Below are 22,206 nucleotides of genomic sequence, written 5' to 3' on the forward strand. Positions count from 1 at the left end.
TTAAGAACGGGTTGATGAATGCTGCGGTGGCTTTTCTTATTTTTCTCTTAACAAGCGGTTAAGAAAAAATATAAGAAAAATAATAAGAGAGTATTGGTGAATGAGGCCCATTGAGAGTACGTTCGTTTTTAGTGGCGAAATAAAGAAGTAGATCAAGAATTGCTTGAGCTGGCAACCTGTGTCTCCGGATGATTTTGGTCTCGCTTATCAAAAAGTGATATTCTTTTCTCAAAAAGTGATATTCATTCTCAGAATGTACGCACAGGGGTTGGATACGATTTGAGCGGTTGTTTGTTCTACTAATTGAAAGTATAGTTTGGGACTTTGGCTTTTTGTGAGGGGAGTGGCCTGAAAATGTAAGGGCTGAAACCCATGTATTTCAACATGGTCTGGTCGTATCAAATAATAAAGTGCCCAGACTTACTTACAAGACACTCGTCTTGTAACTAAAATCTGCATTCCTCTAATGAATGAGCATAAATTAACCTTAAATGAACATAAACACTCTTAAACGTATGCTAATATACTCACTTTCCCTTTAGAGTTTGATAGGAGACCTGACCAGGAGCATCACAAATATGGTCAAAAGGACAAAGGAACAGACAGTAAGAACATTTATTTTTCTATCTTTCTTTGCTAAATGAATTGAAATTTATTTGATCTTTTATTAGGATTGTGGGCCATCATGTTGGTAAAAATGAAGTGCGTAAAACAAAAACATCTTATTTAAATTGTAAATGTTCAACTGACAGCTATTATGTGAAAGGTAGATTATGCCAAAGGATAACTACTTGGCACTATGACTAGATAATACTAGCCTTTGAAATATCTCTATATAAGGTGCTCTTTCTTCTATTATGGGTCTCATTCCCGAACGGATTTACGACAAAAAAAATTCCTCTTAGGCAGATTTCTGCCCATTTAAGACATATTAGCGCTAGTAGCGCGATTCCCCAAACTTTCCTGAGATCGGATTTGGCCGTGGCTGAGAGCAGAATTGGAGCACACTTATGATTGATTGACTAATTGAACATTTTATGAACTTGACAGACTGTGACCAGCTAAACTGAAAGCAATGTGGAGCGCTGGGCTCGAACAGGCAAACCCAGCGTCTCCAGTATTCGTGGTGAGCGCCTTGCCCACTGCACCACGTAGCCGCCCTGACAGACTGTGTTCTCATAGTGATACCTTCATGTCAACGCTACAGGCCTCCTTAACCCATTCTGCGCCAATAACGGGTTAAGGCGGGTTTCTCCGCCATGCGTTGTCTGCCAATAACTCCGTAAGGCGTTTTTTAGATCAATATTTCATATTTTCGTCATGGTATTCATATTTCCCTCACGGAGTCTTGGGTGATGCTGTCTGGGCCATCACAACTCTGCAACGCTTCAATACCGCCACCTGGTGGCCGATCGGCGAGTTGCCAAACCGGAAGTTGCCCAAACTGGAAGTGGTCCGTCCCCTATTTTCGTCCGGCCACTCGGTGATCGTCCCGGGGCTCAATACAGACACCGTCGATATGAATCTTTGCCATAACTCAATAATCAACATGATTTGGACGTGTATTAGTAATTTACAAACCGGAAATGGATCGCATCGATCAACATCCCATAATAGCGATCTTTTTGCTCCAGTGTGATCGCCCAACGCTACGAGGAGACTGGGGTGAGTTTCAGCGTTTTTCTTTACCATTTTCGATACAAACTGCTCGTTCTTGTTCCTACCATCTACTGCCGCGTCTCCGGCGTGAGACGTCGTGCCACCCCTGTACATCGCCACCTGTCGCCGTTTCCTGGAGTGGGACACCGTCTTCGCTCTCTATTACTCCACGTTAGGATCCCAGTGTTCCCACTCCAGATGTCCTGCCGACTACTTCCCTACTCCCTCTACATGGACCCGTTCCTGGCGTGAGGCTCGCCATCGCTCTCTATTACTCCACGGGAGGATGCCCGTGTTCTCACCCCATTCCCCTTGGACCCCCTGGTTGCTGCGTTGCCCGTCGGCAGCATTCTGGTCGGGAGGATGCCCGTGTTCAATGAAGAGTCCTGACTCCTGTGTATTTTTGCCCGTGTTTCTGGAAGTTTTCCCGTGTACCTCTTTGCCTGTGTGCTAGAGGATTCCTGCCTTTGCGCCCCTTAAAGGCACAGTGCCGCGTTTTTTGCGTTCATGGACTTTGGTGTTTGTTCCCCCTTAAAGGCTGAGTGCCGCTTTTTTGTATATAATAAATTATGCCCTTGTTTTGGCTAACTCTGATTACCTGTCTGTGTTGTGCAATTGGGGTCGCATTACAAACCATTACGGTACGACCCGACCAGTCGACGACCCCAGCCGGCACAGACAGTGTATGTGAGACAGCCCCTGCAAGCTAACCCCATGTGTAGCCTCCCCACAGCTAGGACTGTCTGTGAGATCCACAGCCTTGGTTGACGCGCGCATGCGCTTTTCCGTAAGAAAACAGATGAGATGAATTGTTTGGTTTATAGAAAAGAGTATTTATTGTCATTTACTTGAAGCTTTGTTTAGCGTGAATGGGTTCCTACCGGATGACGTGGAGGTGTGCTGGCCTATTCCCGTTGCATGGTGTCCTGTTTCCAATTTTTTAAGTTCCAAATCCATAGCGCTTGCGGCGGTCAAAAACCGTATGGGCTGCATGCCTTACATTCCAGTGTCATGTTTTTTACTAGCGCGCCTGTCCATTGATAAAGTGAGTTCACACACTAAGGTGCTGTAATCACCGGTTCAAAATGGGCTGGACCAGACACGCCTCCACGTTGTTGAAGCAACACACATCCAAGTCATAACAAATAAAAGATGTTATCAATCAAGTTCATTTCAAATCGTTTTCCAAACAATATTGCTTCATATTTTTAACTAAATAAATATTAAGGGCTGAATCTGGCTCCAACATACCGGCCCCTAATTGTTCTGTAAGAGAACGGTACAATTACCAACAAAATCAGGAGGAGCCAGCCAAAACTAAACAGATTTCATATTCTAAATTACATTCCCTTTTTTTTTTTTTTTAACAGCCATGTTCCCCCGACGAGGGATTCAAAAGTTCTGCTTTAAAAAAACGCAAAAACTCACGGTCCATAAGGTCCCCCCAACGAGGGATTCAAACGTTCAGCTTTCAAAAACGCAAAAAAGCGCCTCACAGCCCACGAAGTGTGTAATGTGTGCGATGTCCGTGTGAGAGAGGGGGGGGGGGGCCGGGAGAAAGAAAAAGAAGGGGATATGGTGGGGGGGGGGGGAGAGAGAGAGATATGGGGGGGGTATGCCCTTGTTTTGGCTAACTCTGATTACCTGTCTGTGTCGTGCAATTGGGGTCGCATTACAAACCATAACAACAATGGGACAGACATTTGTTTGATATAGCTATAAACCTTTTGTTTTGTATGCAAATGACCTAGACAGGAACGCGCGTTCATGTTTCAGACTGGTGCCATTCCCGAACGCAGATTATCTCAGCTCAGATAGTTTGAGCCACTTAAGACATATTCCTAGCACGTTGGGGACTCAGAGTGAACTTGTCATTGATTCTGTCTCAGTCGGTTCCAAGATAAGTCTTCCAAGACAACTCTTTGGAAAATATTCGGGAATGAGACCCATTAACCTTAGTTTTGTGTTTTTTTGTGTGTGTGTTCCTTTTTAGAACAAAATAAACCACCCTATACTCCAAAAGAGAACAAAGAGAAGATGAGCAGCGCTGGCTCTATGGAAGAACTGAACCCATATAGAAAGGACCAAGCCAGAGGCCGACCTCCTAAAGACCAGAGAGAGAAACCTGGTAGACAAACCTGGGGTATATATCTGGGAGTGTTGCATTCATTTAATCATTTATTTATTTGAAATGTTTTGGACTTCATGGCGTTTTTGTTTTGTTCTTGATTTATTGTGATCTTTCTTCTTGACTTGTTTAAAGAAGACGTGTCCGGCCATGGGGACAGTAACGTGTGTTGTCGGGCCTTACAAATACATTTGATATGATTTGATTTTAAAAACAAGCCGACATAAAGATTCAAGATTCAAGAGATTTATTTGTCACATACATACATACACAAGACATGTAGTGAAATGAAGGTGGCCATGCCTGCCTCGATTGTGCAAAGATACAAGTAATAAAATAGAATAGATAATAAAATAGACATGCTAAGAAGTAATACGAATAAAATACAATACAATGCTAAGTCTGCCAGTCTCTTATAAGATTCAAGATTCAAGAGATGTATTAGTCACATACATACACTAGACATCATGTAGTGAAATGAAGGTGGCCATGCCCGCCTTGATTGTGCAAAAGAATACAAATAATAATAGAATAAAATATAATAGATAATAAAATAGACATGATAAAAGGTACTAAGATAAAATACAATACAATGCTAAGCTTACAAATGAAAGGCAATGGGCCCTATATACACTGCAGTGTTTCCCTTATATTATTAAAAAATATATATTTATCATTTAATTTGGGCTGTGGGGGGTGCTTAATGTAAAATACTGACCTGAGGAAAAGGCTGCAGGGAGACCATCTGGCCGCTTGTATACGTCTCAACATCAACAGGCCCCCTACCAGTGAATTCCCCTACCAATGAGCCCTGGAGCTTTCCTTTCAAAAGCCCAGGAAAATGAAATCCTCTAAGGCAGAATGTAGCCTATGCCACTGAGACTTCTTAGGTGTAAAGTGCTGTTGTAGTGTTATGATGTATGTTAGTATTTATATTATCTATTAAATCATCTATATCTATGTTCAATACAAATAGTGTACAAGTGTTGAGGCATGTCATTAATCTTGACATTTACTTTGACTACAACTACACTGCAAAAGAAATGTATCTTATCAAGTGAACATATCTTGTATTTGGTACAATAAGATTAACATTTTCTTAAAACAGGATTAAATTGACCAAAATCAAGAAAAAAATAAGCAAAATTATCTGTGGAATAAGATAATTCAAGATAATTCTACTCAATATTGGACTTTTGTACCAAATACAATATATTTTCACTTGATAAGATATATTTTTTTGCAGTGTACAAATGTGCAGCTACCTGGGCCTCCAGAGCACTTCTAGTGTCAGCGGACACACCAAAAACATCCTAGCAAATTCACACGCACATGACTCCATGAACATGAATAACCTATCTCGAACAATTCTAAGATAGTTAGAAGAAGTTATTTCTCCGGCAGCGTGCGCTAATATGGATTCCGGCGGCACGTGCGTACGCACAAATATGGATTCTGGCAGAGTGAATTTCTTTTTCAGGGGAAACACTGCACTACTATACAATACTATACAATATACAGTTATGCTATATGTAACTATACTATACTAACTATATTATTCAAAAACATACAGTTATACAACAATACAGTGTACAATACAATCTGTCCACTTGGTATCCTCAAACTCACAGTCCATTCTGTTTAAACCATCAGGATTCACAACACCTAGAATCCATTGCACACATAACAAATGGATGTAATGCATACAAACACCTGTACATCGCTCGTCATGACCGTATTGTGGACATTGTGTCTGATGCGGTACGGAACATAATCACCATCTAGTGCAGCAATGTACAAACATGCTAGAGTGCAACCAGAATGGTTTGGCCTTACCAACGATGTCTTTGCTAACATACCAAATACACCGGATGTTGTTTTTGTTGACACCAGCCACAGGGAGGTGCTGCTCATAGAAGTAGGCTGTACCTTTGATCTGTACATGGACCAGGCCTTTCGGGACAAGTATATCAAATACCAACCACTGCTCAATGTGATGGCTGACCTTGGGTATAGGTGTATAGTGTACTTGTATTCGGAAGTCTTGGCCATGTATACAAATGCACCATGACCGGTCTGAGAATTGCTGCAATGTCTAAAAGAAAAGCCAAACAAATAGCCGAATATTGCTCTGTCTCAGCTATTATTGGCAGCTTAGCCACATGGAGAAGGAGCTGCTATGTGTAGCCTTAAGTGTTCAGTGCTGCTTGGCCCCGATACATTTGATTCCCTGTTTATGTAATATAATTTGTGGAACCAAATAAAGTATTCAAATGTGTGTGTGTGTGTGTGTGTGTGTGTGTGTGTGTGTGTGTGTGTGTGTGTGTGTGCTTGTGTGTGGAGAGATCAGTGTAAATAAAGCAGTCTTCCATGTCCATTCCCATTGGTCATATTCACATGGTGATGGTTGCCATTTTGCTCTTATGTCATGCTCAGATTGGGATTCCTTTCCACTCGGTTCCAACCCAGTATTAAAATACGTGACCCATAACACCCCCCAAATGCCGTTGCCCCCACCAGACCTGCGGCCCGTCAAGCATGATCCAGGTATTGACAACGCTGTTATTTTCTCACTCGAATGAAGCCAAGAAATCCAGCAGATCCTAAAAAAGCAGTTCCTAAAAGTTCCTTTTACTTTAACATCTAAAACATATCTAAAAGATATTCAAATTTGTAATGACCTCTTACATTAATTTGGCATAGTATACATTTCTGAAAATGTCAACAATAACTAATAAACCCAAATTTGTAGATGTTTCTTCTGTTTTAGAGCCCTCAAGCACCCCTCCTGATATCACCTTGGCTGCCAAACGACATGACCTTCTACAATGTAAGTATGATGAGCCTGCTGGACAGGTGTCAACACTGTAAGTGTGATGAGCCTGCTGGACAGGTGTCAAAACTGTAAGTTAGATGAGCCTGCTGGACAGGTGTCAACACTGTAAGTTAAATGAGCCAGCTGGACAGGTGTCAACACTTAACATGACCTTCGATACTGTAAGTTTAACACTTTGAGTGCCAACGACGAGATTACTCGTTAGTTCATGCCAACCGCTCAGTGCCAACGACGAGAGATCTATTTTTTTTTTTTTTATTAGTGATTTCCATTCATATTTCATCAATCTAGCCTCACGTTACCACTGGAACTCTCTCTGAGCTCCATTGGGAAAATACCGCCCCTATCGTCTCTCCGGATGGTACTGCACCCCTTTGGATTGGATTGAATGAAACGCATGAAAAAAAAAAAGTCCTGCTTCCATATTTTACTTCTCAGGCATGTAACTCGAGCCGATCGAATTCATTGTGGACCATCAGAACAGCGTGGAATCGGTGTTTCGACCACCCAGCGTTGGATCAATAAATGCGATCGAGGGCGGCTAGGTGGTGTAGTGGGCAAGGCACTCGCCACAAATGCAGGAGACGCTGGGTTCGAGCTCTCCGCATTGCTATCAGCTTGGCTGGTCGTTCATACTAACACAATTGGCAGTGTTAGGGGTGGGAAAGCTGATGGGTGGGGATTGGACGTTGTGGACAGCGACTCCTACAGGTCGGTTGGTGCGCCTGCGCAGCAGAATCAGGAAGCGATGGGGGCGGCGTGTCCCTCCCACGCAGACCCCCGCCGCTGAGAGATCGCGCTGTGCAGGTGAAAAGATGCGACGGCTGCTTCCTCGAGTACCGGAGGGGACACGTGATGTAAGGCTTCGTCCACATTGCAGCCGGCTTGTGGGAGGCATGGCCTAACAGCGTTCGAGACGGGAGGGTAGAATTGGACGATACGAAATTGGGATGGGAGAAAAATAGAAAATGGGAGAAAAAAGTAGATAAAAAAAAGAAATGCGATCGATATTTGGAATGGCGATCAGGAATTGGAATAATCTTTTTGGAGAACATCTGATCTGAGGTAAGGAATCTATTTTACCAGTCTTGGGATAATCAGAGCTTTTTTCACCTATATATCAACGTGGGCCATATATGTGTGTGTGTGTGTGTGCTGATCAGGAAATGGATAATCGATTTTTCAGCCCGCTTCTATAGCGTGCATAAGTACACATATACTATCGATAATCTAGCGTTTATTTGAAAACTATTCATAAATAGGCCGAAAAATTACAACGTTTTTTGTGTATTCCAGTGTATTCCACTAAAGGGCGATTATCACAGAATCTTTATATTTTCCTGAAACTTTCAAAAAGCGAGAGTTTTTCAAAATGGTATCAAACGGAAATTAACCGATTAAAAAAAAAAAAAAAAAAAAAAAAAATCCGTTTCGACAATGTTGACTGCAAACAAGTCATTGATAAGCCACGGCCATATTATACACATAGCCATAATTTAAGATATAGTTTATGCGTTCGCAAATATGAGAGCTCTATCATTGAAGTGGGTGTTGGCACGCCAGGGTTCCGGGGCACCGCATGGCTGGCACGGAAAGTGTTAATGTGCCTGCTTTTTGTGTATTCCAGTGTATTCCACTAAAGGGCGATTATCACAATCTTTATATTTTCCTGAAACTTTCAAAACGCACATAGCACACACATCCACACGCACACACTCACTTTAAACAAACACACTGTAGCACCCACTCCACACACTTTATAGCACACACTCACTTTAAACAAACACACTGTAGCACCCACTCCCCACACTTTATATTTATTGATGAAGGATTGCACTACAACTCGTACACCTTACTGTAAATTGTACCTAAATTGTACCTCATCCCATTTCTGCTTTGCACTATATAGTACTGTACATTAGTACACTGCATAGTATTGTATATTATATGGTAACTCAGTTACGTCTATTCTGCATCGAACATTGTACATATGTCTATACTGAACACTGTGACCTCATTTTCTACTTCTAAATTACATGCTATACTATGTTATTTGATACTATCTTGTCTAGCACAGTCTCTGGAGCGTAACAGTAAGAAGCATTTTGTATGAAAGTATTCTGTACTTCTGTATGACAACTATTAAAGAAACTTGAAAACTTGAACTTAATTTTCACCTGTTCCTCCTCATATAGATGGTGAAGTACTTACCCTGGACCCAAAGACGGCCCACAAGCGTATCTCCTTGAGTGAAGACTTCACCAAGGCGACCGTGTCGGACGAGGCCACCCCCTACCCTGACAGCACCGCCCGGTTCTCTGTCTGCTCCCAGGTGCTGGCCTCAAGGGGCTTCTCCAGAGGACGCCACTACTGGGAGGTGAAAATGAGCGACAACAACTTCACCGGCATCGGCCTCGCTTACAACAGCGTCGACCGCAAAGGCCCCACCAGCCGACTGGGTCGCAACGACCAGTCCTGGTGCGTGGAGTGGTTTAACGTCAAGCTGTCGGCCTGGCACGCCGACAAGGAGACGCTGCTGTCGAACCCCAAGCCTAAGCGCGTAGGCGTGCTAGTGGACTGCGATGAGGGAACAGCTACGTTCTACAGTGTGGCGGGCCAGGCGTATCCATTCCATACGTTCGTGTTCCCCTTCACTGAGGCTGTGTACCCGGCTTTCTGGATGTTCTCCAGTGGCTCCTCCATTAGTCTGTGCAAAATGCAGGTGTGAGTAGGGCAGGGGTTCTCAAACTTTTTCATACCGCGACCCCATTTTATTTTGAATTTTTTTTCCATAGTTCCATGACACATGGCTGCGTTGTGCTGAGAAAGAGGCGCAGATCCGCTTCTACTCTGAGGCGAGATCTGTATTTATTTTTTATTAATGTCAGAGCCGAGAATCCCGCTTCACAGAGGTATGTTGATGCAAACGGGACAAGCTTTCTCAGCGCAGCATTACACAGCACTGGGTAGTCGTTCGTTCCGGACTGATTTGCGAGGGTCTGTCCAGTGAACTTGACTTTCAGTAGCTCGTCACAAGAAAGATCAGTCTTTGCGATCCAATTGGCAACAATAAACGAAGCACGTAGTCCTTTTTCGTTGACGATTGTTGCAGTTTTCAGCACAGTTTTCTCTGCTCTAAACCGTATTTATTTTTCTGAAAGAAAGCTAACGGTTCCGTTTTAAATTCAGGATGCTTAGTTTTCGAGTGCCTCGTTAGCACGCTTGTGCATGCACATCGCGGCACTTTGTGCTCCTCTGAAATACTGTGCCTCCATTGATGCAGGGGCGAGACATGGCAAATACACACAGCGGCCAGGTGGAAAACTCTATCTGAGTTGGGCTTGCGGATTTTTGCTTGATATTATTTTTTCTTTATGCACTTTTTTTTTTATTTGGGTCACGACCCATAGTTTGAGAACCGCTGGAGTAGGGTATACATGCACATGCATGGCGCATATATAGTGTGCCTGCACACACACACACATGCATACATAGAAAACCTACATACACACACATACACACTTATATAATACAGATTCAAGGTGTGGCTTGCAAGTAAGAAATCTTAAAGGAAAACTCCAACATTTTGGGAAATTAGCTTATTTAACATCTTCCCTGGAGTTAGACAAGAAGATACATACCTTTTTTGTCTCTGTGCGTGCATTTAGCTTTGGGAACAGTAGCTCCGTTAGCGTAGCTTAGCTTCATCACTGGAAGTGGGGGGGGGGGGGGCAATAGCCTGACATTCCCTACAGAGTCCTACAGTCACCAAATACACTCCAAATATAACTCCAAAACGTTCCTGTAAACATGTTGTGACCTGTGTATTTACCACATGGAGAAATAAAAAATTATTGAATTAGACAATTACGTTTTATAAGCAAATATACTCGGAATTTTTTTTTGCCTAACCACTCCTCTGGGCGCAGTGATTTCAGTGCTACCTGCTAACGTCGAGGGGGGCGGGCACTGAGACTGCCGGTGTCCGGCCAGTGTTTACATTTTCATTTCATTCAAAGCATCCGAACCGATTGAATTGAAGCTATCGCTACCTGCTCGCTCTGATATCTCAACTTTATAATCATGGTGCGTTACTGTGTTGTAAATGGTTGTGATAATCTACAAGGTAGGCCAGGTGATCCTTTTTCTTTTCATAGAATTCCAAAAGATCCGGAAAGGATGAAGACATGGCTACTTGCTCTGAACATAGACCTCAACACACCGATTGAAATAATTCAAAAAGGAGTCGTTTGCTCAGAACATTTTGTAAATGAGGACTTTCGTGACCCAATTCAACTGAAATACCAAACAACGCGACGTTATCTGAAGGATACAGCTATCCCATCCATCGGCATAGCAAGGCGAGGAGAACGTGAAAGACTGACGGCGGTGAGTTTTCAGTGAATGTAAATATAGAGGTAAACTAGTTTGTTAGTTTGCCCCATGCATCATGATGATTATAATAGTCACTTACTCAATAGACAACTCTCTGTTAGGTCCACTCGGCACGGGGCGTCTTTTCCAATTTATTTTCGGAACATGGAAAAAAGTTCCAACCACTTCTGGATGGGTTAGCGCTGAGAAATGTTCCTTGCTCGTTACACAGTCTCGTTGTGCACTGTCCTCTTCATCCGATATATGAAGCCTTCCGATCATTGATGGCAGCACAGAGTCTCATTCATTACAGCAGAAGCACTCTATTTCTGTCGGCATAGGTTGACATGATCCACATTTGCACCACCAATCCGTGTCGGTTCTGACTCTCCCCATGGCCCCAAGCTGTTCTGCTTCATCCTCGCGTCTCGCCCGGTCAGCTTCAAAAACACGTACTTCTTCCTCTGTGTATTCGGGTTCAAAAAGGTAAGCTTCTGGATCTTTGTTTGTCCCGAAGTATTCATCATCCTCTGAGGATTCCTCTCTTTCAAAGTCGGACATGATTAGCAGCAGTCAAGTAAGTCTGTCGCTAAGCTACTAGTCACATTGGTAAACACTGGCCGACCGCCTCCCTCGACGTTAGCAGGTAGCACTGAAATCACTGCGCCCAGAGGAGTGGTTAGGCAAAAAAAAATTCCGAGTATATTTGCTTATAAAACGTAATTGTCTAATTCAATTATTTTTTATTTCTCCACGTGGTAAATACACAGGTCACAACATGTTTACAGGAACGTTTTGGAGTTGTATTTGGAGTGTATTTGGTGACTGTAGGACTCTGTAGGGAACGTCAGGCTATTGCCCCCCCCCCCCCCCCCCCCCCCCACTTCCAGTGATGAAGCTAAGCTACGCTAACGGAGCTACTGTTCCCAAAGCTAAATGCACGCACAGACAAAAAAGGTATGAATCTTCTTGTCTAACTCCAGGGAAGATGTTAAATAAGCTAATTTCCCAAAATGTTGGAGTTTTCCTTTAACTTCAAGTACAATTATACCAGTAAGCAATCTTTATACCAGTAAGACTACAGATGATTCAGAGGGTGGTGATGGTGGTGGTGATTGATTGTAAACAGAATCAGCTTATATATATAATACTATTATACTGCAGTTGGTCTTTGGACTTTGATCCCCGGGCAGCGTGTCGGAAGTGTCCTTGAGCAAGACACATGAACCCCAAATTGCTCCCAATGAGCAGGGTGGCACCTTTCATGGTGGCATCTGCCATCGGTGTGTGAATGGGTGAATACGAGGCATTAGTTGCTTTGAATAAAAGCACTTTATAAAATGCAGACCATTTACCATTCTTAAAGGGGAATTCAACTCTGGGTCTCTCTTGTAGTTCTAGAATGGTTGCTTTACTACAGAGCAAAATGAGCCCACAGCCAGTTCTGTACATATCGTCAGGCCAGAGCCCTAAACTACTGCACATGCTCCAGCTTCCTGCTTTACAAAGGACCACTGAGGCAAAAGGGGCGGCACTCCCACGACCCCAATTTGGGTCGTGACCCGTAGTTTGCATGGCGCATATATAGTGTGCCTGCACACACACACATACACATACATACAAAACCTACATACACACACACATATATAATACAGATTCAAGGTGTGGCTTGCAAGTAAGAAATCTTAACTTCAAGTACAATTATACCAGTAAGCAATCTTTATACCAGTAAGACTACAGATGATTCAGAGGGTGGTGATGGTGGTGGTGATTGATTGTAAACAGAATCAGCTTATATATATAATACTATTATACTGCAGTTGGTCTTTGGACTTTGATCTGTGATTACACGTACCTGTACAACTCTCTTTGATGGGGAACTGGCTCAAACAGGTGTGTGAATTTGTTCTATAGGAAGGCTTGAATTCCTTTTTGACTTGGAACTTGGATTTTCATGGTCTCCTGGGCAAACGCCACTGAAGGAGCCTTGGTCTGTGTGCCGGTGATGTGCTCCGTGCTCGACTCTGACCTGAAGATGAGGCCAGTGCACAAACAAGAGGTTTGTCCATTCTGTTGATGGGCAGAAATTAAGCTGAATATCATCTGTTCTATCAGACAGTTGATGCTGATGTGTGTCTCTTAATCTTGTCGTGGTTTAGAATAAACACAGTGTGTTTGTGTTCACTGGCGTCACTATATACCGATCATTTATAGTGAATTGGATGTTGAATCTAAATGTGTCTTGATTAGAAGAAAAAAAGTTATAACTTTTTTCTTTTGTCTCACATTTGACTATTTACTTCGGTGCTCAACATTGAGCCTGTTAACAAGGTGTGGCATTCTGCAGGGTGGAGGTAGACTATACATTCTGCAGGGTGGAGGTAGGCTATGCATTCTTCAGGGTGGAGGTAGACTATACATTCTGCAGGGTGGAGGTAGGCTATACATTCTTCAGGGTGGAGGTAGGCTATACATTCTTCAGGGTGGAGGTAGGCTATACATTCTTCAGGGTGGAGGTAGGCTATGCATTCTTCATGGTGGAGGTAGACTGCATTCTTCATGGTGGAGGTAGGCTATACATTCTGCAGGGTGGAGGTAGGCTATACATTCTGCAGGGTGGAGGTAGGCTATGCATTCTGCAGGGTGGAGGTAGGCTATACATTCTTCAGGGTGGAGGTAGGCTATACATTCTGCAGGGTGGAGGTAGGCTATACATTCTTCAGGGTGGAGGTAGGCTATACATTCTTCATGGTGGAGGTAGGCTATACATTCTTCAGGGTGGAGGTAGGCTATACATTCTTCATGGTGGAGGTAGGCTATACATTCTTCAGGGTGGAGGTAGGCTATACATTCTTCAGGGTGGAGGTAGGCTATGCATTCTTCATGGTGGAGGTAGACTATGCATTCTTCAGGGTGGAGGTAGGCTATGCATTCTGCAGGGTGGAGGTAGGCTATACATTCTGCAGGGTGGAGGTAGACTATGCATTCTTCATGGTGGAGGTAGGCTATGCTTTCTTCAGGGTGGAGGTAGGCTATGCATTCTGCAGGGTGGAGGTAGGCTATACATTCTGCAGGGTGGAGGTAGGCTATACATTCTGCAGGGTGGAGGTAGGCTATGCATTCTTCAGGGTGGAGGTAGGTAGGCTATACATTCTGCAGGGTGGAGGTAGGCTATACATTCTGCAGGGTGGAGGTAGGCTATGCATTCTGCAGGGTGGAGGTAGGCTATACATTCTGCAGGGTGGAGGTAGGCTATGCATTCTGCATGGTGGAGGTAGGCTATGCATTCTGCAGGGTGGAGGTAGGCTATGCCTATACTTCAGTCTCTCTTGGCCTAGTCTTATCTGGCTTGGCTGATGACAACTCAAGCATAGGTCATATAGGCCCTGCTTGATCGTCTCAAACTCTGTGGGGTTTTCTTAGTGGGGCGACAGTGGTTGAGGAGGTAGAGCGGTCGTCTGGTAATCGGAAGGTTCCTGGTTCGATTCCGGCTCCTCTCGGGCAGCGTGTCGGAAGTGTCCTTAAGCAAGACACTTAACCCCAAATTGCTCCCAATGAGCAGGGTGGCACCTTTCATGGTGGCATCTGCCATCGGTGTGTGGATGGGTGAATGCGAGGCATTAGTTGCTTTGAATAAAAGCACTTTATAAAATGCAGACCATTTACCATTCTTAAAGGAGAATTCAACTCTGGGTCTCTCTTGTAGTTCTAGAATGGTTGCTTTACTACAGAGCAAAATGAGCCCACAGCCAGTTCTGTACACATCGTCAGGCCAGAGCCCTAAACTACTGCACATGCTCCAGCTTCCTGCTTTACAAAGGACCACTGAGGCAAAAGGGGCAGGTGTCAGATGATGCCAGTCAAAGGTTGCCACTCCTACCAAACAGGAGGAGGGCTGAGCTTTAACTTCTGATTATTACTGGTGAGAGACAGTGGGAAGCTGATCAAGAGACAGGAAGCTCCATTGTTGTAGTTCTTCAGAATTGTGGATAGAGCTACGTGTCATTATGGAATATAGCTCTACCAAATTAGCACCTTCCACAAGTTATGCCTGATTAGTTTAATGTTGATTTGCAGTGGGATTTCCTTTTTAGGAATACATCTCAGTGATATCTACCAATTGTAGATTTGTTCCATAGAAATAATAAAGATGGTCTGTTTTGTGTTACGAGTGTGATGATAGTTATTTACAACGGGATATGGTATGCCTGCTGAAGGCCACCAGTGGCTAATCTGATTTTTCTTTTCTACTTGGAACATTGAGTCCAGCAAGTTGCTACTGCAGTCCATGTGGTACGTTATAACAGCAAGCAGGTGGAATTGAGGTGTGATGTCCAATGTACATTTTTCACATCAAAATGGGCTATAGCCAATAGGGGTGTACCGGTACACGTATTCGTACCGAACGAATGCAACGTTACTTTAACCACTAATGGAATGCACGTGCATAGCATTAGCATACAGAAAGAAGGCAGGCCAGCTGTAGTTTACATAGCTTGCATACAACTTTGTCTCGAGGTTCCACAAGTTCTATAAGTTCTATAATTTCTAGCGCCCGAGAAGAGAGGGGGGATGAACATGACACAAACAATGATTTATATTTGCTATATTACACGTTATTGTGCATTTTAAACACAAACATACTTAAAATGAGTAATTATTAGGGCGGCCGGGTAGTGCAGCGGACTAAGCGTCTGTCTACCACCACAGAGACAGTGGGATCGAATCCAGCTGTGGTGCTTCCGGGTTGGCCGATCATCCATACTAACACAATTGGCAGTGTTAGCGGGTGGGAAACCCGGCGAGGGTGGGTCCTGGTCGTTGTAAACAGCGACTCCTATAGTTCGGTCAGGGCGCCTGCACAGCAAGGGAAGGATTTGGGAGAAGTAGTGTGACCTTCCACACGTTACACTCTCCCAGTGAGAGTCCGCGCTGCCAGGTGAAAAGAAGTGGTGGGCTGGGTACACATGTGTCGGAGGAAGCATGTGATAGTCTCCGCCCTCCCAGACCGACGGTAGGGGGTAGAGTGCGCAACGACCAGGAAGGGGATTGGGAATTGGCATAACGACTAACATTGGGAGGGGAGAAAAACGGAAAAAAAGAAAGGGGGAAATTTTTTTATTATTATTGTGAAAGTGATGTTGCGGGTCTCCTAACCGTCATGCAGCGCATTCAGGCTCACGCGAGAAGTTGAGAGGAAGACAACCTCTTCCTCTCAACTATAAATAAATATATAATATAAATAAATCCATTTTACAATACTTTTTTGTTGTTTATTACAAGCCAATTATTCATTTGAATATAGAGTATTCGTTGACCGCCCTACTTAACAGTAACTGTGTCAATCTTTAGTGCTTACCTGGGGACTAATGTTGTACGAGGCCAGGGCCCCGTTCCCCGTACCTGGATAACTGAGTTAGCCGGATAACTTTCGGTGAAGTCTGACTTAAGCCGGACTTTCCGGCTCCCCGTACCTGGATTGTCCAAATCACCATGACAACAGATCCAAAAGTTTGAGCCTGGTCGAAAGCAGGGTTTAAGTTCAAGTTAGCCGGATCAACCATCGCCACGCCCCCGCAAAGAAGTGACAGCCCGTTTCCTGAAATTATTCCCACAGTCTACGATCTGCATTATACCATTCTGAATTACGTTTTTGTGCTCCATTCTTCCAGAGGGGGCTTTTGAAATGTAAAATAGACCCAAAATGCTGATACTAAATTCACTTTGTCCTAAATAATGCACGTTATATATACCGTGGCGCTCGCTCGGTGCGATGTACACATTATGTGGTTATTTTAATTGTAACTGGGATTAAGATGTCTGATGAGATGCGCTGTTTGACGGATTTGAGAAATTGAATGAGCCGTTGACGTCACATTAATGAATGAGGATAAAGAAATAAAACTTCATTCGAAATAAAGAATATTCTAAACACGGGTCTCTCGTTCATTAATGTATAAACAATGAATTTATCCCATCTGGCACAGTGGCGCAGCGGTAGTGCTAAATCCTGCCAACCCAGCGACCGGTGTTCGAAACCCCGTGTTTCCAATATAAATTTTTGGAATATAATATTAATGATTATACGCCAAAGTAGCCTGGTTTTAAGTTAAAATATTATAAATCTACATGCATTGAGGATGTCATTCTTTATATAGCTCTCAACGTGCACCAAATTGAATTATTCCTATATTGCAAAAAGAAGGAAAAGACTAGGGTTTCGAACCCCGGTCGTCTGCGTGAAAGTCAAAAGAACAACCCGTTAGACCACAGTGGAGATAAGTAAAAGATCGACCACACATCAATCAATGGGTAAGAGAGCCGTATCGTAATTCTGTATAACAGTTTAACTAATTATTTTCGCTAGCAAGATCTCATTTGATTATTCAATCCAGCAGGCAAGTTTAAAGAAATATAATCTGATTGATTGAGGTAATGAGGGACTTAAAATTAGCCTATAGATAACGCATTTAACTTGTCGGCGAGGCGATTGAGCCTACTGCAATATGTTACTAAAGTTTTAAATCAATTAATCAATCAATGCCGCTAGAGAATCAGGATCTCTGCTCTCGACACTTGCTGCCTTCTCGGCTGAGGCGGGCACGCGCACTTAGCCTGGGTCTCAAGTCTGGCTTGAGTTAACGAGACTGAATCCACCTTCGAGGAACAGGAAAATCCCGGCTTCAAACATCGGGTTAACTGAATCTGGATAATGACATCTTGATCGACTTAGTTGAACCAGGTACGGGGAACGGGGCCCAGATTGCTTAATGTCACAGTGAAAGGGTTAACCCTTTGGTAGTGTGGTAGTGAAAGGGTTCACTTAAAACTGAACTTTCCACCGGTTTGCTTTCTGAATCTGTACCAACTAACGACTGGTTGGCTGGCTGAGATGAAGACAAACTGGCCACCCCAGCTAGCATGGTCTAGCAGTGGTTTACTGAAACATGCATCCCATCACAAGAGAACTTGTAGAATCAAGACAATGTTGTTTGACAAGGAAGGTCATGGCTTGGTAACCAGATACCAAATTGCTGGTCCACATTTGCTTGTACGTATAGCCTACATGTTCTGTACCCAAAACTGTGGTAGGCTTAAGTGTATTGCTTTTCATATTAAATGTTTTCATGTTGCATTTTATTGTTAAACTTATTATTTAATAGGCTACATTTGTCTTCCTGTATGGCATGTAGGCTTGTCACTATTTTACCCTTAAATACTATACAATACCATTTATTGTGATACTATGCACCATTTAGAGCATTGCTAGCAAGCAAAAGACACGCATGGTTAAATATATTAAAATATTTATAGACATGTTTTCTAATTCAAATGATCACTTCATTACATTCAGTTCAGTCAATATCAATTCACAACATCTGTAAAAGGTAATTCACCAAACCCGTTTAATCTTTTTCTTTTTTAATGATTCATGATTGTTACCAATAAAATCTTTCTCCATGTTCATTGTTCATTCCTCTTTCCAATTGCTCAAGCTTTGACGTCGAGGTACTTTGACATTTTGATTTTGAATTGATTATTTTTCTAAACCAGACACTTTTGTGGGATTATTTTTCTAAACCAGACACTTTTGTGGGGAAGAAAGTTTCAACATTTGTCCTCAGTTTCCCTAAAACCATTCAATAAGCATCGTTAGCATTCCTTACTGAAACACAAGCAATGAGAACTGCTAACCATTTGAAACCAAAGGACATGAAGTAGGAACCTTTTGCCCCATTGAGTGTAAAGTGTTCGGTGGACATGCATAACAGATTTACAATCAGATTGTCCCTCAGACCGTCCTGTTGTCCACATGAAGTAATGCATCACATTTCTCCATTGTAATGGAAAATTACAGCAATTTCTTGATTACAGTGGTTTAACAGCAAAAAAGCATCTTCAAATATATATATAGTTAATGAAAAATACTTTGATAGACTGAATGTGATTAAATAAGAGCATGAGAAACACTTAACCCTTTCACTACCACTACAGGTTAACCTTTCACTACCACAACCGTCTGTAGTGTGTGGTAGTGAACGGGTTAACATTCTGTAGTGGTAGTGAAAGGGTTAACCCTTTGTCGCGTGGCAGTGAAAGGGTTAACCTTCTGTATTGTCGCAGTGAAAGTGTTAACCTTTTGGTAGTGAAAGGGTTAAACACTCCTGCCCACTAAAGGTGAATATACACATGTTCAGCAAACACGACTGGACATTACCAACCACCTGAGAACCAGCCCTTTGGGAACATTCAAAACAATTAACTAATGCAGTCCCCTCATCATATCATGTGCCCAAACTGGAAATAAAAACATTTGCCAACACAGTCGGGTCCCGAATTATCACCCTTGATAAAAAGGAGCCCAAAGAAAAACACAAGTAATAAGTGATATTATACGTTTGTAAAATGTTGCTTTTCAGACTAATTTAATAATTTAGTTTATTTTCAATGTGATAAACTTAATTTTAATAAAGGCAGTCGTAATCTGGCACACGTTGCAAAGCTAATTAAAGTCCTCTGTGATTTGTTGCAGAGCAGATTCTTCTTGGATTGTATGTAATTGCTTCAAGGATGATCCACATACATCATATTAGGGCTGTCCCCGACTAAGGATTTGTATAGTCGACTTTGATTGGCCAAAATTTGCCGATAGTCGACTGGTATATACTGTATATATATATTTTATTTTGTATCATTCCATTTGGGCTGTCTGGGGTGCTTAATGTCTGAAGGAGTCGACTGAAGGCTTCTTGTCCTCTGCGAAAGCATGCAATTGGTCCACTGATACATCTTGATATTTGTCTAGTGTGTTCATTAGACGGTGAAATCCTCTTTCAGTGCCTCTGTGCCCGTTTTCTTAGGCAGTTAGCCTCGCTGGTATGTGCGCCATTAGCGCTAGCCACACTTCTAGGCCTCTTTGCATTTGGAAAGAATGATAAAAAAAAAAATATTATATTATTATTATTATATATATTTTTTTGCAATCGACTAAGAGGTTGGCAGTCAACTACGGCTCCTTTCGATCGATTAGTCGACTAGTCGGGGTCAACCCTACATGATATACATGTTCTGCATCTAGGATGCTGGTGTAAACGCAGAGCCGAAGGTCAAAAGGGTGTTCAGGTCATAGCTCTCTGTATACAAGTAGTAGCAATGGTCATCAGATTTAGAAATTCTGTCTTGTAAACAATCTATGCCAAGTCAAAATTGGTTAAAAGCAACATTCTGCAGACTTCTCCATTATATGGCAATAGGTAAGCATTTTGGTAAGAAAGGGGGAAAATCACCACCTGCGGTTAAAAAGAAAACATTGACATTCCTCACGTGGGCCATTTAACTCACAATGTTAATTAAACACTAAACAGCAATTAGGGCTGGTATTTTATCGCATTAATTTAGATTAATTAACTACAGAAAGAATTAAAAGTTAAAAAAATGTATGCATTTAATCGCATGATTTTTTTTGTAAGAATGTTACCTTTCAAAGGAGACCAGACTCATGCATGTGCTATAAGTATAAAGTATAAGAAATCGCAAATAACTTTTTTTCTTAGTCTGGTTTGTTCATAAAAAAAAAAAAAAATTAGATCAATCAAGAGTTTTTTTTTTTCAATGGTCAACTGTTCTGGAATGTACTTGAAAGTACTGAGTTTTACTTTTACCTCGGGAGTGCTTGAGTTTACAAAAGGTCCTTTGCGCTCTATATAATATACTATTCCTAAAATTGCTGCACTTTGTTAACATTTTTATTGATCTGTTGGTCTGTGTAGTAGCTAATACAGGATTTTGCTGCTTAAACGTATGTATAATGTATATTGATTGATTCACTCGTATACCAAAATTTATTTGAATTGAAAAATTTTGCTTTTCGCATCAAATATTGATATGCGATTAAAATGTGATTAATTTCGATTAATTAACTATAAAGTCTCGAATTAATTCTATTAAAAATGTTTATCGAGTCCCACCACTAATAGCAATACTTTCACAAGAACTGTGACCGATATGACCGTAACAAAAACGATTATGTCTAACTAATTAACTGCGAGTACGAGACCTGTGGTCAACGGGAACAAGAAACGAGACAAAAATACAGACAAATCTTTAAATACAAGAAGCTTCCTTGAATGACATAAGAACACAACAAAACCCACATGTAAGCACTTTGGGAGGTTGAAACTAATTTTGATGGTAAACCTTTTCTTTTTAAAGATGTACATATGTATTTTCTATTGATTGTAAACTACTGTACTACTAACTACTATGCAGTGTAAAAGTATCTTCAATGGTGTTAAAGTGTTAAGTGCCAAAACAGTGCAACACACATTATGTAAACAAGGAGAGATAAAACATAAAGCAGGCAGGAGTTTAAAAAGGACTGCTATTTGGCCGCAGTGGTTACGTTTCCAAATTATATCAAGTCTGAGAAATGCCTGTGAATACATCTCAACAATCAACGTTCCACTGACTAGATCAACCAGGAATACCGGGCAAGGAGTGCATTCAGGAAAACTTAGAGTCTCTGTGTATTTTCAGCGCAATTTGTAAACAAAACCAATGTAAATGTCCAGTGATTGACAAAACATAAATATATCCTATTCCATCGTAGGAGCTGGAGTGACCGGGACCCAGGGTCCATGTTGACAAATCTGCTTCAAGTAGGAGTCTGTGATAATAAGGAACACTCTTCTTCATGACCTAATTCAAAGCTGACTATAGATCAGTACAAATAGACTCCCAATTTGAGGCTTTGTGAATAATGGAACCTGGCTCCCTCCTGAGTCCGTTATTGGCTTGTATTCATTAATTATACATAAGTACAAGTGCCGATACTAGAAGGGGAATCCTTGGGAATCAGAACTGGGGGCAAAGGAAACATGCACAGCATCACATCTTGCCTGCCATTGAGTGAGACTCTTCACAAATACACTCCCTTTCTCGTTGTGCATGTGTCCTACCCCCCCGCGTCTAAGCTTTAGGCAAGTGGCTTGTCCTTCCGCGTTGCTCTGATTGGCCACTGATCTACGCTAGTTTCGCCCCCACGCTAGCGCCGGTATGAGCGCGCGCATGAGCCTAGATAATAATAATAATAATGCGCGAGCCCTCGCACACACGCAGGTTTTGCCCCCACGCCGGTAGATAATAATAATGCGAGAGCCCTCGCACACACGCAGGTTTTGCCCCCACACCGGTAGATAATAATAATGCG

At 42.3% G+C, this 22,206-nt stretch overlaps 1 protein-coding gene across 4 annotated transcripts in view; it reads left to right on the top strand.

Moving 5' to 3' along the window:
* trim25 (tripartite motif containing 25) overlaps window positions 1-22,206 on the top strand; it is a 65,329-nt gene that overhangs the window by 32,440 nt on the left and 10,683 nt on the right. For 2 of the 4 annotated variants that reach the window (XM_084319180.1, XM_084319182.1), the window contains 5 exons: window positions 543-605; window positions 3,653-3,802; window positions 6,224-6,334; window positions 6,540-6,617; window positions 8,819-9,345. In XM_084319180.1, coding sequence (XP_084175306.1) covers window positions 543-605; window positions 3,653-3,802; window positions 6,224-6,334; window positions 6,540-6,617; window positions 8,819-9,345 — 929 coding nt within the window. The remainder of the gene's footprint in view (window positions 1-542; window positions 606-3,652; window positions 3,803-6,223; window positions 6,335-6,539; window positions 6,618-8,818; window positions 9,346-22,206) is intronic. The other 2 variants (XM_084319183.1, XM_084319181.1) reach the window with 2 other exon arrangements.

This window comes from Notolepis coatsorum (genome assembly GCF_963971535.1).
Source record: "Notolepis coatsorum genome assembly, chromosome: 7".
Classification (NCBI taxonomy): Eukaryota; Metazoa; Chordata; class Actinopteri; order Aulopiformes; family Paralepididae; genus Notolepis; species Notolepis coatsorum.